Genomic DNA, 15,681 nt, shown 5'->3' on the forward strand with positions numbered 1-15,681 from the left:
ATTCAAATGCTTCATAGATAGATATAACATTACAAAATTTAAATTCTATTTTGCATTATCTACTGACATTTTCCTCTTGTTTTCACAATTATCGAAAAGAATACCATCCAATCATGTAACACAATGTAAACTTGACATTGGAAAGTCAAAAGAAAATACCATTCATTCATAGATTTTGCCAAAAGAGTTTATAAAAACATAAAGTCACGAAATACATGTCATTAAGAACTTGGTCAGTCAAAAAGTGACGTGTTAAGATATTGCAAAAAAAAGATCTTAATCTAGACATGACAGATATGACACTCTAGGGAGGAGGGGTCCTCTGATTCCTCAATTCCTAGAACTGGTGATTGATATGTACTAGGTTGTTCTTGATTTCAAGCTTGAATTCTTTTATTTGAGTCTCTAAAACAATGATATGATTTCGTTGTTTAACTATTAGTTGCCACATTTCAGATTGATCAGTCTTGTTTTCAGCCAGATCAATTCTCGTAGCTCGTATCTCTTTTAGTGTGTGAGATCTAAACTGTGATCTCCACCAATCCACTTACTCCCCCTCAGTCTGTGTTGGTCTTCTTTTTTATCTAGATGTTGATGGTTCAGATATAGATACAGGAGTGTAGGGTGTGTATGAAGCATGAACCTCATCATCTGATTTAGAAGGTGTGTTCTCCCCCTCAGCAGATGTTTGTTTCCTTTTTGGAATCCATATATTACCTTCCCAGATATATCCCATTCTGTGCAGGGTTCCTTTATAGAGTCACTTCATAATGTTCCAAGATCCTTGGCTTTTTCTCTTGCTAGAGTCACTTCATAATGTTCCAAGATCTTTATAATCATTGATCTATAAGGTAAGGGGTCCTCTGTGTTTGAATGCACTTATCATGTGTTGAAGAATGAACTTGGGCATATTCAAACGACAACATCTAATGATGCAATCCAAGAACATCAACTAAACATTGGATACTCCTTCAAGTTTACCACTAATAGGAAGAAGAGTAGTAACAATAATATAGTGAATTAATCGATAATCCAATATAAACTTAGTGGCTACAAAGGTTTCAGTACTTAATGCAGATGGGTTTTCAGTAATGAATCTCAGTACTTCACTTCCACTTCAATCAAACTTATCTAAACTGTCTAATCCCCGAATTGATATATGCAGGACATTGCTCAAAGTATTTTTGCTCACCACAATCTCTTTTCCTTTTACAAATACGGAGAATCCATTGTTGGATACCTTCATATTCGCATAGAAATGTTTAGTTAAAATGGGGTATGTGGGATTTTTGATGGTTAGAAACTCTATCCACCCTATTACTTCAAAATTCTCTCTCAATGGAAGAGAAAATTTGTTCATAAAATTAAAATCGACCATTTTGCTATCCAACACCCTTCTCTGACTAAATTTTAGGCCTTTACAGAGAGGTATCTATAGTCATAATTCAATGGAGTGGCTGATGTTTTATGAACTCTCTTTGATCGGATTTCATGTTCCCAAGTGGAAGGAGAAGCCATCTATTTCTTTTCTTCTAGACTTTTCTTTCGCATCCTCAAGATTTCTTCAAGGACCTTGCTAGGTTGATGTGACCAAACTGATGCACATATCAAAAGGAAGATTATCCACTTACAATAGTGGATGAAGCATCGTGATGGTTCATGGTCGACTGTGCCCTAGATGCTGGTTGGGTGAGAGAAAAAAGGAACAAAATGATGGTGTAGGGTGGGCTTTTGCCCTAAATAGGTCATAGAGGGGTCGACACTTGAATTAGAGGAGTCGACACTCGTGAGAGACTTGAATTCAAAGCAAAATGAGGGGTCGAATCTCGAAATGAAAAGGTCGACACCTGAAATGAAAAAGGGTCAACACTCAAAATAGAGGAGTCGACTCTTAGTGCTATGTTAATCAAAAGACAAGTGAGATGTTGACTCTTGAAATGAAATGGTTGACAACTAAAAAAAAAAGGGTTAACACTTGAAATAAAAGAGTCAACTCTTAGTGCTTAAAAGCAGTCCTGAGAGAAAACATTGTGAGATTCTAATGGAAAGTCAACTCTTCTTTGTGAAAGAGTCAACTTAAGCACACTTGAGTCACAAAAATTGTGAAAATTCAAGATAAAACTTAATGGATTAAGATGATGATATGAAATTCTTTCAATATCCTAACAAAATACTCTTTTGGGCTCACTTGATTATTCTTTATTTGATTCAATATACAATCTGGTTTATGGTTTGGTATATTTAAATTTATGAGGCCCTAGATCCATGGGTGAGTTTCCGCAATTGTATAAAAAAATCACTATTTTTATGAGGGTCAGTTGAGGTTGTTACAATCGCTCTATAGAGTAGGAATCAGGATTCCACACAATTCATTGTGGGTTCTCACGGTCACAGGTCACCTTAGTGAAAGTTTGCATACTCTTCAAATTTTTGGAGTAATTAAAATACATGAAATAATAAACCCCTGAAATGATTATTGAGTGAGAGTTAAAGTACTAGGAGTGTACCCCCCAAGAAAGGAAAAGAATAATAATATAATAATGAATTAAAATATTTACAAGTACATCAGTGTCTTATGTTGTGTATGTTTATGTATTTCATGCATATTTTTTTTTATTACATGTATAGGTGGTAAATATCGGCATACTTAGTTCTGTATTTGTCTATGATATATATTTCTAACATGGGTGGTTGCAAATATTCTCACTTGTGGGTAAGATTCATAAATTATGAATGCTAGTGTGCCTATTGCGTAATATGTAATCATGATCACTGTTGTGATTGTTTGTATGAAATTATCATATTATAAATGGTTTGAATTTTGGATTATCATAGAAAGATGTATGAAATATTTTTAGAACATAAATGTTTTGAATTTATTATATTTTTTCTATGCTTATGCTGTGTGATGTTTTCTATTGGGGCCGGTGTTAATGCCCCTACTTTTAACATTTTAAGATAGTAAGAAAGCTGACAGGTGATGGTGGGAGGCTCAATGTGGTGCTAAGAGAGTCACATTTTTTTTAGGTTTCTGAAAGGACTTGATTTATTTTTATTAGGTATGATTTGAATATTTTATTAAACTTGTAAACTTTGATTAAATGAAACTAGTACATTGAGTTATTTTAATTCAATTAATGGTTTGATTAGGTTAAATTATAGTCTTATGCGTGCGAGTTGGGAAGTGTAACATGCTCAAGGCTTGAACCACATTTAAAAGAGTTTTTGTTGTATTTCTAGACAATCATGTAAAAGAAATTTAAAAAAAAAATCCTAAATTTTTGATTTTAAAAATTTAGTGTCACATTTCTAGCTTGAATATTTATGAAAGTTGTAAATAGATGATTTTCAAACTTTATAAAAACCATCAAATTGAATAGCCCAACAGTTCATTTCTATAAAATCAACCATGTATAATGCATCTATATGGTCAGATTTTAGAAAAAACATGAAACTAAAGAGTAATGGATCGGTGTTAAACCTATTTGGTGCTAAATCGGATGCTAAATAGTTTTTTGGGCTTTTTTTATTTTATTTTAAAATTCTAACATATGTGATATATGTATTTGATTTTATAGGAATCAGCTCTTTAAGGTGTTTGATTCCAACACATGGGTGGTTTTTATAAAGTTGGAAAAATCAACGGTCCAAAATCTTTATAAATTTTTGAGGCTCCAAACATCATTTTTTTCATCTAAAACACATGATCCAGGTGTCGATTCTTAATAAATCGACCACACATTTATGAGGGCCAGAACCGCATAAAAAGTACCGGAGAAGCCCGAAAACCCATTCAGCACGCCGTTTAGCACAAAAATGGGTTGAGCACGGGACCATTTTCCTGAAACTAAAACCCTTCGCTCGCGGTAGGCATGGTTGTAGGCAGCTGCCCCGGCTAAAGAGAGAATTAGAGTAAAGAATAGATAAATAATAAGCGTAACCTGTGGAGAGAGAGAGCAGAACCGGGGATGGAGAGAGGATAAGAGCTCTCCGTGGGCTGCTCTGGTTCGAAGTTTTCCTCTGCTTCCATGGTCTCTCTAGGGCCAAAGCTCCGTTCCTTCTCTATCCATGGCGGCCCTGGACTCCTGCTCCATCTTTCCCACCCTTGTTGACCCGGTTCCCTCATCTACAGGGAGGCCTCACCATCTGATCTTGAGCTAAAAGGAGGACCACCAGCCTCGCCAAAACCTAGTTCTTTCTCCGCCCGCATCAGAAGCCAGGGTTTCTCTGAGGATCTGACTCCATCCAGCAAGTATTCCCGCTCCCCACATGAAAATCTCTGCCAAATCAATGGAGGTTCTGGTATTCCCTTGATTTCGGTTCTGGATTTATCTTCGGGGAATAGATGGGCCGTCGATTTATCGAATGGAAGGAGCAATTCGTCTCTCAGGAGCGGGGGAGCCGGGTCGTCCATTACATCGTGAAGGATTCCTCCGGGGATTCGTTCTTGGCTATCGTGGGCACCGAGCGGAGCCTTCGGCACATGGTCTATGTGGTATCCGATGAGTTCTTACAGCTTTCTGGACTGGAAAGGTCCAGCAGCTCTTGCTTCAAGTGGAGATCGAGGAGGGAAGTCGTTGATTGGTTGACAAGCTTGTTGGGGAAGCAGCAGCCCTCATCGTCAGGGCAACTCTCGAGTAAATCTTCTCCTTCCATTTGCTCCTTTCCTGTACCCTTCTTCAATTTGGTATTATGACTGTGTGTTTTGGTTTCGGTATTTAGTCTTTTTTGTGTTTAGGCCAATACTTGTAAGAACTATGCTGTATGTGTGATGTGTCCAACTTGTTAAAACATCAAAAGTTGGCGGACTGTTCTCCCTGCATTTCTTGTTAGATGGTCTGCTAGAAAGGGTAATGAGTTCATGTAGATGATGGATTACTCTCCCTCGTTTTCTTTGGTTGGTGAATAGTGTCCTGACTAGAAAAGATGATGGTGCATTTTAGATGGTGTGAAGAGTTTTCCTTCTTGTGAAACTTGATTCTCATGTGATTCCATATTTGTTGTACGATTTGTGAAGCTGGTTGTTGCCCTGTGATTTGGTATTGGTAATTGATGGTACTACAATGAAGAGATGCCATCACCCATGTTTTTTTTTAATCTTTGTGGGAATACACTGAGGTACTTTTCATGTTCAAACGTGTTTCAATCCAAAACATGGTTTTTAGTATATAAGCGATGATATACATATTGAGAGGTTCATATTAAGGCAAAAGCACATGCAACTATGTTTTTTTTTTCTTGAATGAAATAAAGAATTTTACTAAAGCAACCAAGAAAATAAGTAAGGTGACAAGGTGCCATGACAGTGCAAACAAAGTTCTTACCCAGAGGCATTAGGAGGAACCAATTTCCCAATTCTATGATGCCCAATCCAAGTGAGGTCCGAATCAGGTTATTTATGTAAAGCACAAGCTAGAATGTCCTGAATACTTGAATAAATAAAATCTGGCTTAGAGTGCTTCCTTTGGAATAGCGTATCGTTTGTCTCAAACCATGGGAACTGCCAACTGGATAGAAGCCACCATCTCCAGATCATTCTCCATTTTATATTTGTACTGTGTATGGGAGGTCACACCAGAAGCTTTCTGGTACAATTCTTTAGGTGCAGGTCAATTGTCATATCAGGCCAACGCTTCCTGGAAAGCTTCTGCACAAATGGACAGTACCAGAATAAATGAACTGTATTTTCCTCCTGAGAATGACAAAGGTAACAACAGCTTGCCTTTTGATAAGAGCGATAACACAATGCTGGGGAGAAGTCCCCAGAACTATCATAGTTCCATATAAGTGAATCATCCATTTCATTAAGGTTCTAGCCCTTCAATGTGTTCAGTATTTTCAGCCACTCCACAATCTCATCATCCTTTGTGATTTCTTTTGAATTCAACGTACCATCCTGCATTCTGATCCCAGCATTCTTTAATGAGCAACCTTTATGAAACATGTTAGGGAAGGACTCAGCCAACATTTTTGAACCACATCATTTGTTTTGCCAGAAAAGTACTGTATCAGGCCTTCCTATCTTTAAAATCAGTCATCAAGGAAGTCAGGGAAAACTGAGTCCTGTTCATTCCATAGAGCTGAACTGATTTCCATTTGTTGACTATAGCCCAATTCCATGGTTCTGATTGCACAAACCAACCCCACCCAAGGCTTATTATCATGGCCCACCACCAGCTATGATAAAGCTTTGTCAAGTGTTCCCAACCTTCAAATCCCTAACCCTCCAAATGGATGGTTAGGAGATAAAACTTGTTAGGACTTAGGACCTACCAGTTACTTTATAGGGTTCCAAACCCCCCGAGTTGAACTTGAAACTCATAGGGGGAAGGTTGTTTTAACCAAATCTGACCCCATGGATGTGTTCAGCTTGGTCAAAATAGTAGAAATTGAACCTTGGATCGTACTTTTCAGCGTAAAAGTATAATCTTTTGAGGGTTGAAAATTCAGTACATTGTAAACATTTGATTTTTCAACCCATTGTAAATATTTGATTTTTCAACCCCTGAAAAATCCGATGTACAAAGTGAGGAAAACATGATCCAAGGGTCAGTTCTACTAAACCAAACATGTAGATCATATCTGGAAGGTCATATGTGCCAAAAAATAAAAAATAAAATAATTAATTTTTTTGAGTTTTTTAGTAGGGGATTTGGATCCCACAAGGGTAGAAAACATTTCCCTCCCTCCCTCTCTCTCTCTCTATATATATATATACATATGTGTGTGTATTAGGTTAATATTTGTTGCTATTGAAGGCATGGGGCTATTGAGTATAAATCACCTTCTTTTCATATATTTTAGATTGTTTCGTAGATCATGCCTTATGGATGTGATCTACAAGGTTTTTTTGGTAGAAAATGAGTTTTGAATTATGTGATTGTGACATGCAAGCATGTTTTCTAAGGGTTTCCAAAATCAATGGCTCACAATACACTAAAATTTCATGACCCTAAAAATCATATTTTCAGATTGAAATTGCACTATCCAAGTTTTGTTTTTTAGCAAACCAACCATGCTGATCACATCTATGTTGTCAGATTGAGTCAATAAAGCTCGAATCGATGATTTCTAGCTTAATACTTTTGTGCCTTCAATAGCACCATATATATATATATATATATATATATATATATATATATATATATATATATATATATATATATATATATATATATATATATATATATATATATATATAGCTGCTGCTTGCTGCCTACCACCTATATGTCACATAGACACAGCAACCAAGCAGCCGTACCCGTGTCGACACGGCCTGAATGGGTACTAGTACCAGATGCAACATGGATACGTGCTGGTCTAGATTGGGTCGGGTCCAACCTCGACCTAACCTTTTTTTTTTGCCCTTGATGAAAGGCCGGGAGGAAGAAGAAAAAGAAAAAGGAAGAGAAGGAAAAAGAAAAAAAAAAGAAACATGAAGAAAAGGAAGAAGAAGATGAAAGAGAAAGAGGAAGAGGAGGAGAAGGAGAAGGAGAAGGAAGAAGAGGACGAAAGAGGAAGAGGAGGAGAAGAAAGAAGACAAGAGAGGAAGAGGAAGAGAGGGAGAGTGGGGGGAGAGTACCTCTTCTTCTTCTTCATGCCACAATCCGAGAGAGAGAGAGAGAGAGAGAGAGAGAGAGAGAGAGAGAGAGGGCTCACCTTCCCCTTTTATTTCCCTTTTTATGAGAGATATAAGAAAGAGAGAGCGAGAGGAAAGAGTTTGGGTTTGGATCGTATGTGGATCTAGACCCAAACTCTTTCCTCTCTTATAGAAAGAGAGAAAATAGTTTGGGTCTGGATCATATTTGGATCCAAACCCAAACTCTTTCCTCTCTCTTACAGAGAGAGAGGAAAGAGTTTGAGTCTGGATCATATGTGGATCCAGACCCGAACTATTTCTTCTCTTATATATATAGCCATGTCCTCGTACCCGTTTTTTTAAATTGTCGTGTCATACCCTTCGTACCCGTACCTGTACCCATACCCATGTTACATAGCCTACCACTTTTTTGAGCCTACCACTAGTAAATAGGTGTTTTCGGGTTTTTTTGTTGCAAATCTAATCCTGCAGATGTGTTCGACATGATCGATTTGATTAAAATGACACTTAGATAATGCTTTTTCGATAAAAAGCATGACTTTTTTAAGCATTGAATATTTTTTAAAATTGTAGACCATCTAAATCTTGGACAAACTTACTTGAGTGTCGGAATTGAACGATCCAAGAGTCGATTTCTATAAAAGTCAAGCATGTAGATCACATCTGTATAGTCGAATTCTATGTCACACAAACTCTTCTAACAAGGCACCACACCCGCATCACGCACCCAGGCGGGTGCGACACTTGGACACAACTTCCTTTGTGTTAGGTGAAGTCAACCACACTGAGGTCCATTTCTATCCAAAAGTAGATTCAGTTAACCCTAATCAAGTCCATTTTTATCTATATTATATATATAAATACATAAATGCACACAAATACACGTAGTGTTAACTTAAAACTATTAAAAATTATATATGTATATCCTCCCCGCACCCAAGTTTTTTTAAAGTGCCGCATCGCCGCATCCGCACCTGCACCTGCACCTATGTGACATAGGTCAGATTTTATAAAAAATAGAAAAACCCTTTCAAAGCCTGGTAGGCTGGCGCTAGGCAGCTTTTATATATATATATATATCATGCAGATGTGTGTACTATATCAGTGAGTTTAATTTTGCCTCATGCATTTTAAAGTAGATCGGACCATACAGATGGGCTTAGCATTGTTATTTAGTATAAATCATAATTTTTAATCTAACAATTTGGATGTCGAAATTACATTTTGGTGCAATTTGAGCCATTCATTTTTATCTTTATTAAAAATAGTAGGACAACCTGTCCAAGGGATGACAACCAATTTTCCTATAACGGTTGGGTTACATCAAGGATCTTCTTTAAGCCCTTTCCTATTTGCTATAGTGATGGATGAGCTTACGAGATCAATTCAAGAAAATGTGCCGTGGTGTATGTTGTTTGCTGATGATATTGTTTTGATTGATGAGTCTAGAGCTGAGGTTAATGCTAAGTTAGAATTATGGAGACAGACATTGGAAGCAAGATGTTTTAAGTTGAGTAAGAGTAAGACAGAATACATGGAATGTCGGTTTAGTAAGCAACGAAGTAGTGATGGGAGTGTAGTGAAGCTTGGTGAGCAAGAAATACCAGTGGATGATTGTTTCTAATATTTGGGATCTATCATTCAAAAGTATGGAGAAATTGATGGAGATGCAAATCATAGGATAAATGTTGGGTGGATGAAATGGAAAAGTGCAACTGGAGTATTGTGCGATCGTAGAATGCCATTGCGGTTGAAGGAAAAGTTTTATAGGACGACTATTAGGCCCGCTTTACTATATGGTACGGAATGTTGGGCTGCCAAGAGACATCATATTCAAACAATGAGTGTAGCTGAGATGTGTATGCTGAGATGGATGTGTGGAAATACAATAAAAGATAAGATTCGGAACGAGGAGATACATAAGAAGGTAGGCGTTGCACCCATTGAAAATAAGATGAGAGAGAATCGTTTACGGTGGTTTGGACATATTCGGCGAAGGCCTAATGATGCTCCAGTTAGAAGGATGGAGAAATGGGAAAATATATTAGTTAAAAGAGGTTGGGGTAGGCCTAGGAAGACATGGATGAAGGTGATAGGAAAGGATATGAATGCTTTGAACCTCACCGAGGACATGGCATTGGATAAAAATGATTGGAGGAGAAGGATTCATGTGGAAGACCCAAAATGATTTTCTTTTTTGGTTCATATCACCGACCCCAATTGTTTTGGGATGAAGGCGTAGTTGTTGTTGTAGCCTGTCCAAGGGATGGGTGCAAATAAAAAAAATCTGATATATATCTATAATAAGAAAAATCATCAATCATCAGTATCTTTAATTCCTAACATTAGGACAGTTATTAGGCTAAGTTTGGTTTTGGATTCAGGCTGACATGGACATGATCAACCTAACCAGAATGTATGGATCGACAAATCATGATTGGACCAACCTATGTCTTAGTATCTGGACTTCTGCCATGTCTGCACCTCACCAGATGAAGTCAAATAGGTTTTTCTCTTTTTTTTCTTTAATTTATGCTTTTGACATCCTAAGAATGTCTGGAAGTAGCTGTAACACCCAGATAGAAACATTCAGCACTAAGACGTGAACAATCTGTTACAAATTCACAGATAACTATATGACATTCTGTTGAAACCGGTGGACTTTTTTCCATTTTCCGAGGAGGCTATGAGGGTAAGAAAACTATCAGAAATTATTCTTATCACATGTAGAACAGGCTGGTTTAACCTAGCTCCAGTGCTAGACCTGGTTAGAACATAGACCATAAAGACTCAAGCCAAATAGAGCCTACTAAGCCTGGAAAAAGCCTTTTGGTTTGCGGGATCTAACCCAAACCGTTAGGGGTATCTGGGTCATTAAGGGAAATATATGTTGATTTTAGTATTATGATTGATATAGGACCATTCCCACAATGCAAACTTGGAAGTAGCACTGTGGATGGTGGCACAATCTAAACTTACTTCTTATTTGCATTTGGGAGGATATAACCTTTCTTATGTATAAGTTTGAGATCAAATACTAATGTTATGTCCAATTCTATAAAAAGGTATCTTATATTGAACCTTACTGTTTGATATATTGAGAGACCTTGCCATAACATATAGCTTTCTAAAAGGAGCTAAATAAAAGATAGAAAAAAAATGTAATAATATTTTGCCTTAAATAAAAAACAAAAGCACAAAATTACTAAGAAAAAAAGAATTACAACAATAATTTGAAATGAATGCTATAATAAATGAAACTAGCTCAGAAACGTGAAGTGATCCATGATAAATAACTACCATTCTTATATGATCTATAAGAAACAATTTATTAATTAAATGAACAATAAAATAAGAATCATATCAATAGAAACCATCACTCATAACATGACAGTCCCAATTGCAGTGTGCTCATGAGTAAACAGTGAAGTCAAATCATGTTCATGTGATAGCTACATCAAGAAAAATATCAAAATGACTGACCTAATTATCAAATTAAAAAAAAGGTCATAGAGACACCCACTTCTTCATGCCAACGCTGTGTGGTTCTAACAATTTGGAATTGCTTGCGCTTGCATTTAAGTTATTTTAATTATCATTGATGAAAATCTAGTTTTTGACCAAGATTGTCTACATCCTTGCATCATTTTATTTAAATGGTTTTGAGATAGAGAAATTTCTTAAAGGTGACAAGTTTGGGCTAGTAAATTGGAGACCATCCAGCAACTTTTCATCAAGTGTACTTTAGATTGCATGTTTGTTCAGTGTCTTACACAACTTGGAGTCTTGAAAGTCTCTTTGATTGGGTTTTTATACATTTGAAATAATATTTTCAGATTATATGGTCAGACCTACATCTGTTGAATGGCTGTCATTATTTTACAAAACCGTGCCTCAGAAGTTCCTAACCTCTTTTACGATTTCCACAACAGGATCACCACTGAATGAGAGAACTCACATTTCAAATGTTGATCTATCAGCCTCTGGATTTGATGAACCTGGAAGTTGTTCATACAGTCAGAAGGTCCATTTTTTCTTTCTTTTCATGAACTTTCTGTTTTTCTTTGTTTTTTGTGTTTCTTAATATGTTAGGCCTTCATCAGGGTCATTTTGGGAGGAAGCTAAGACGAAGATCGGATATAGTTTGGCAGGGTGTTAGCCATACATGTGCTCGGCAACTGAAGCACTATCACTCTTTCTCACGCAATGGCATCATAGTGGAAGTAAGTATTTTTTTAATATATAGGCAGTTACCCTATGATGGTTTGCATTAAAAAGCTGCTCGATTTTGTGTAGGTCCATTCTTTTGTATTTGTCATGTCTAAAGATGATAGTCACTATCTTGCTTATTTGGAAGATATGTATGAAGACAAGGGGAAGAAGAAAGTTAAAGTAAGATGGTTCCACCAGCAACAGGAAGTTGCTGGCAAGGTACCGCCACCAGAACCTCACCCAAAGGAAGTGTTTATTACTCCATACTTTCAAGTCATCAGTGCAGAGTGTGTTGATGGTGTTGCATCTGTGTTGACTCCCGAACACTATAAGAAATGCTTGGGTGCTAACTTATTGAATTTTTCAGCACACACTCATCTTTGTTTCAGGCAGTTTTCTAGTAATGGTGTGACACCTTTCAATGTCAGCAAGCTAAAGGGCTATGCTGAACAAAAGATCCTTACATGTATAGATCAAAATGTAACTTCTGAGAATGAGTTAGCATGCAAAAGCCTAAATGTGAAGGAAGAGAAAGAGTTTGACCATGGTAGTGCTATAAAGGGGTGTCATAAAGGCAAATCTTGCAAAGGATATAAAGGATTTTTCACACACCAATTTGATGTTGGAATATCAGGTGGTTTGACCCAGATGATATCCTGCAATCTGGCTTATCGCAGCTTGAGCTTTGTCACTCCTGTCAAACGCTCATTTGCTGTCAAATGTGTTGGAATTGATTGCTGGGTTCCATACAAGGTCAATGATAAGGTGGAGCTACTCTGTCAAGATAGCGGCATTAGAGGTTGCTGGTTCAGATGTACGGTCTTACAAGTGACCCGTAAGCAGTTGAAGGTCCGCTATGATGATGTACAGGACGATGGTGAATGTGGCAATTTAGAGGTAAATGTTGCAACTCTGAAATGTTATATTAATTGGAAATTAGGTCATGAGAAATCCATCAATCTTTGAGATATAATACTAGTCATATGCCATTGAACTTCGTAGGATGCTTATTACAAGTTAAGATTTAGGATAAAAGGTTAATTTTGTGATTTGAGGACTAGTCTTGCTTATAAAGTTTATGTCCAATTCCAGTGCAGCACCTTTAACATCTGTCACATTGCGTAAGTGGGTGGACATTGCATTGCACTTGGCCCATGCCCAAAGGACCCAGGACTGGGCCCTTTCTGACCTACAATATGACCAGGCTTTGAGTCTGGGTTTAACTTTAGACCTATTTTGGGCCCTTATTACTTGAATACATTCTCTTGTATATTAGTGAAGTATAATGTGTGTACATACTCTTGTATATTATTGAAGTATAATATGTGTGTGTATCTGTATGTGTGGTAGAATCATTTATATAAAGGTTTTAACCTTTTCTTCCCATCCATGTAGGAATGGATCCCTGCCTTCAGACTTGCCGCTCCTGACAAATTGGGAATGAGATTCTCAGGACGCCTTACATTTCGACCTTGCCCTCCAACAGATAGTTCATCGCAGTCTGATTTTGTGATAGGTATGCCAGTTGATGCATGGTGGAATGATGGATGGTGGGAAGGAGTGGTGACTTCCATTGACAGTTGTGGGGCTGGTGTGCAGGTTTACTTCCCGGGTATGTTCTCCATCTGGATGGCACCCTATCCATGCCTAGAACATGCTAGTTTTTATTGTATAGAGATGTTTTTTTCTGGTAGTTTCCGTGAACGCAATTAAAATTTTAATCACGTTTCACAATAACAAAACAAATCTTCATGCCTAATGTCTTTTGTGATCATCGGCCTGAAGCATTTAGTTGGTTGAATTTTTCTTTCATGGAGTCCTTATGAAAAATGGATGTTATATTGTTGGGGCCACTTGGTGTTGCATGATTCTGAGGCCCACTTTCAACTTGCCAATGCATCTTAAGTTGATTTAATCTTATGTCTTTGTATCTACATCCTTTTATTGTGCCTAAAACAACAAAACTCTTGATTTCATGCATGTGCTGAAAGGCTTTTTGTTTACCTCAAGACTCATAAAACAAGGAATTGTTCAATGTCTGCCTTGCTTTCGGTTTTGCTGCTCAGATGCAGCATGTCTTTTAGTAATCCAGGATGTTCTCCTTGTTATTTCATCTTTATTTGATGAAAAGCTCCTGAAAATGTAAGCATGGGTTTCACTGTAGGTGAAGATGATTTCTCAGTTTTCCAGAGGGAGAACCTTAGAACTTCCAAGGATTGGATAGGCAATCAATGGGTTGATGTCAAGGCAAAACTGGATATATTATCCATCATATCTGCTATCAGCCCAGGCAAAATTTTTTCTGCATGCTCGGAGGCTGAAGGAAAGAGAGCTGATTCTGGGGGCTCCAGATTGTTGTTGGATAGAGAAGCTTCAACTCAGTCGCCTGAGCTGGCATTCTTTGCGGGTGCAAGCAGGAATGCAAATGCCAAATTAGGCATTGACTGTTCACACGCAGCCAGTGTAAGGGAAGGCAATTTCCTGCAGGAAGATTTAAGCAGGCTTCTAGCACCTGATCAAAGGTTGAAAGTCCATGATGAGGCATGCACTTTGGCTGGACAGATAGAATATGGAAGATACAAAGAAGATACTGCATGCGACAATAATGGTAGTGGCAGCGGTGGCAATGGTGATCGTGATGATAGCAATGATGATGATGGTGATGATGATGATGATAATAATAATGATAACAATGATAACGATGATGTCGATGAAGACAGGAATATGAGGTTGAAAGAAAAGAAGATCAAGCGAACTGATGGTGACGTTGCTGGTGGTAGTTAATCGTAGTTCGTAAGGTCAGTCAATAATTTTGGATTTGTGTAAATAGGGCGAGTTGGGAACCAAATTCTTCTTCTTCTTCTTCTTCTTTTGATAACCGGGGAACCACACTCATTTGCAAGCTCATTAGTGTTAAAACCTCAGGTCCCCTTTGCCTACCAGGAAATACACCCAGCTTTAGCATTGTAGCAAGGGACATTCCCTCGTGGGTTTCGATCTCATGATGTCCCATCAGCTTTCAGGTTGTTGACTTAGTTTAGGGGTTTATATTGTGTACAGTTTAGCTGCAACTTGTTAGAGATGTCAATGGATGGATGGCGTGTCTGTCCACCACTGTATTGTGTAAATTAGCTCATCTTATGTTCAAAGAATTCGGTGGTTCTAAGTATGATGTCAATGAGTTATGATTTTCTTGTGTGTGTGTTTCTGAGATCCTATGAGCTGTCGAGCGTTCTCAGCTTTATTTTCTTTAGCTCTCTCTCTATCTCAAGCCAATTAATACTCTTCAATTTCAAAATCAGATCGGAGGTAAATTATTTTGTGACCGCTGTTGAGTTTGAAAAATAAGCCTGAACAATAGCGCCCCCTCACGCTTAAAATTGTTCATGGTCTCCTTGAAATGATTTCTTGAAAATCTTTTCAACTCTACCTTCCTTTTATTAAATAACAAGAGTGCTCCTAAATTCTGTTCAACTGGTAGTAGGAAAATTGAATCTCGTTCAGTCCGATAATTTCCTATGGATGCGTTTGAAAGCCCCGAGAAGGCCGTCCAGCTCAAATCCAAAAAACTCAGATTAGAAAAACATGCCCCAAGCGAAGCTTTAGGGCTTTGCTCGTTGGAGCTAAAGAATTTCCCACAATGGATCCGACATTTTTACTAACTTTTTGGGGATTTTTGGTCCGCTCAATGCAAAACCGGTGGGGACCTTTCACTGTAGTTGATTTTACCATGGGACCCATGTAAATGCTATCCCTGTGTGTGTGTGTGTGCGCGCGCGCTATCGTGCAAGAATCTCTTTTAATTACAAGCTGAGCCACAAGCAGCTCAGATTGTTTCCTATCCCTAAGCTGGTTGGTGGTGCGTTTGT

General features: G+C 37.7%; 1 protein-coding gene across 1 annotated transcript; it reads left to right on the forward strand.

Moving 5' to 3' along the window:
- Positions 1 to 3,944: 3,944 nt before the first annotated feature.
- LOC149818897 (uncharacterized) lies at positions 3,945 to 15,015 on the forward strand. Its single transcript, XM_089986471.1, has 6 exons — positions 3,945 to 4,637; positions 11,533 to 11,624; positions 11,704 to 11,823; positions 11,897 to 12,709; positions 13,208 to 13,424; positions 13,977 to 15,015. The coding sequence occupies exons 1-6, from the start codon at positions 4,346 to 4,348 to the stop codon at positions 14,594 to 14,596; spliced, it is 2,154 nt and encodes a 717-aa protein (XP_089842597.1). The 5' UTR covers positions 3,945 to 4,345; the 3' UTR covers positions 14,597 to 15,015.
- Positions 15,016 to 15,681: the final 666 nt, after the last annotated feature.

Source organism: Nuphar pumila, chromosome 13 (assembly GCF_984573655.1).
Source record: "Nuphar pumila chromosome 13, dmNupPumi1.hap1.1, whole genome shotgun sequence".
NCBI lineage: Eukaryota > Viridiplantae > Streptophyta > Magnoliopsida > Nymphaeales > Nymphaeaceae > Nuphar > Nuphar pumila.

Coding starts and splice junctions, on each gene's coding strand:
- LOC149818897 (XM_089986471.1), top strand. CDS start 4,346: ATGGGCCGTCGATTTATCGAATGGAAGGAGCAATTCGTCTCTCAGGAG. Junction 12,710..13,207: donor GTGAATGTGGCAATTTAGAG/GTAAATGTTGCA, acceptor CCATCCATGTAG/GAATGGATCCCTGCCTTCAG. Junction 13,425..13,976: donor TGTGCAGGTTTACTTCCCGG/GTATGTTCTCCA, acceptor GTTTCACTGTAG/GTGAAGATGATTTCTCAGTT.